The 2,349-nt window shown below is 50.4% G+C and overlaps 1 protein-coding gene across 1 annotated transcript; it reads left to right on the plus strand.

Annotated features, from left to right (window-relative positions):
• Window positions 1-878: 878 nt before the first annotated feature.
• LOC125470272 lies at window positions 879-1,784 on the plus strand. Its single transcript, XM_048569117.1, has one exon. It carries the CDS (start codon window positions 879-881, stop codon window positions 1,782-1,784), a length of 906 nt encoding a protein of 301 aa, XP_048425074.1.
• Window positions 1,785-2,349: the final 565 nt, after the last annotated feature.

Here is a 2,349-nt window from a genome sequence, read left to right on the forward strand (position 1 = left end):
ACGTGATCGTAGCACTAGAGCGTATATATATGTTACACCCAGGCCTGTCGTACAGACCACCTAGAGTGGTTCCGACTCGTGGGCAGGTTCAGTTGTAGAGTTGAGATTTGAGCTCTAGATGCAGCCGTACAGGTCACGTTAGGTGACTCCGGCTGCCAGATGTTATGATGTTGATATGATTTATACCTGGGCACTTACATTCATTATGAGGTTTCGACATGGCATATCTTGAGCATGATTGGCATACCCTTGTGCATGTTTGGCATGTTTTTACATACGATTATATGTTTATTTTCTAGGAAGTATACAGGTTTTACGGCGGGGGGTTAGAATGTATTTTGCTAAATTGTTTTCAAAGAGCTTTGTTTTTGCCCACTCACGTTTTTGTTTTGCGCCCCTCCAGGTTCTAGTTGATTAGCAGTTTCGGTGGTATTCCCAGAGGATTTCTCCCGGCTTTTCTGACAGATACTCACCAGCGTAGGGTCACCTTTGGGTGTACTTATGTCGCAACTTCCTTTTGGACTGCTGTAGACCTGCTCTGAAATTGTCTTTCACCTACGCTAGCACTTGTTTAATACTTTATATACTAGTTTTTAAATTATTCGCACATTTTTATTACTACTTTATTAGCTTCCGCACGTGCACATGGCTACGTCACCTTAGTGTGACGGCCAGCACGCTCTGATCTCGGTCGGGGTGTGTCAGTTTGGTATCAGAGCCAGGTTTGGCAGTCCTGTGTCCTTGTGAGTATTCTAATGGTTTTGGTGTCTTCTGTCAGAATTATGCCTCATCGTCGGGAACCACGTCGTTCTTCTGAGCCTAGTTTCCCCGATATTACTCAATTGGGGGGAGTTTTTGCTGCACCCCTTCAGTCAGTGATGCGCCCTCCTCAGAGGACTCCTCTAGAGACTATGTACAATCTGAAGTTGGATAAGTTTAAGGGCAGTGAGGGGCACGAGGGCGCAGAGTGCTGGCTAGAACACATAGAGAAGACTTTCCGTGTGCTGCATAATCAGGGGAACTTGCCTATGGAGAGGTGGGTCGAGACGACCGCATGGTTTCTGGATACGGAGTCGGCAGCTTGGTGGGAGCAGGAGCTTCGTAGGTTGACTCCGGATCAGAGGACTGATTGGAATGTTTTTACGGATTTGTTCAGGAGGAGATATGTGCCCCCTGAGTACATCGATAGAAAGAAGCAAGAGTTTTCCGATCTGAAACAGCGGAAGATGTCGGCGAATGAGTACTATCGCAAGTTTACGGACTTGTCTCGTTACCATCCTGATGTCGCTGGTAACCCGGCGGAGATGCTCCGTCTTTTCCGTTTGGGCACCAAGAAGAAGTGGCGTTCTATGGCGTCTACTGTCCACAGCGAGACTTACCGGGACTTCTATGAGATACTGTTGAGGATCGAGGACTCTGCGAATATGTCGAGCGACACCGATGAAGAGAAGGATGGCAACCAGAAGAAAGATGACAAAGGCAAAGGTCAGGCATCGCTCGGGCCCCGTCAGACTCAGAACTTCAAAAGGGGTGGTGCTAGCTCGAGTTCTTCGAGTGGCGGCTTCAGTGCCACTGGACAGGGTCGTGGAGGTAGATTTTCTGGTGGCGCTAGAGGCCAGAGGCAGGGCGATGGTGGTCGAGGTAGAGCCCCTATTTGCCGCAGGTGTAACAACCGGCATTTCGGTGAGTGTAGACGTGGTAGCAACGGTTGCTTCACATGTGGACAGGTGGGACATAGAGTGGCGAATTGTCCCCAGGGTCAGCAGCAGCAGAAACCACAGTAGACCTTTATGCCACCACCTGCACCACTCCAGCAGATCCAGGGTCCTAGTAGTTACGGCCAGACGGGTCGAGGTGGTGCTTACCACTATCAGGGTGATGTTGTCCCTTATGCTCCGGGGTCGTATCAGCACCCTCAGGATCCCTATTCCCAGGGTGGCTATCCCTAGTATTCAGGCGGCTATATGCCGTATCCTCCAGCTCCAGCGGGTGGTTCTCAGTGGTATCAGGGAGGACAGTATCAGCAGGGGGAGATTGCCACTAGCAGTGCAGGGTCTTCGAGACAGTCGGGCCAGCCCAGTCAGGGGCGTGGTGCTCAGGGACGCGGCGTTCAGACGAGCAGAGGCCGCGGCGGGCGTCAGCAGTGACAGGGGCGTCTTCACAATATTTCTCTGCAGGAGGCTCAGAACAACCCGGACTTGATTATGGGTACGTTGAACATTCTTGGTTGTTTCGCTAGAGTCTTAATTGATTGTGGAGCTACACATTCCGTAATTTCTCATACGTTTGCTCAAGTGACGCAACCTCGCCCCACACCTCTAGGGTATGATTTAGAGTTTGTTATGCCTA

Source organism: the organism of the source record quoted next, unplaced genomic scaffold, assembly GCF_019419815.1.
Source record: "Pyrus x bretschneideri cultivar Hongxiangsu unplaced genomic scaffold, Pyrus_bretschneideri_v1 Contig10, whole genome shotgun sequence".
In the NCBI taxonomy this organism is placed as follows: domain Eukaryota; kingdom Viridiplantae; phylum Streptophyta; class Magnoliopsida; order Rosales; family Rosaceae; genus Pyrus; species Pyrus x bretschneideri.

Excerpts from the sequence above, each read along its gene's own strand:
- LOC125470272 (XM_048569117.1), top strand. The coding sequence starts at position 879 with ATGCGCCCTCCTCAGAGGACTCCTCTAGAGACTATGTACAATCTGAAG.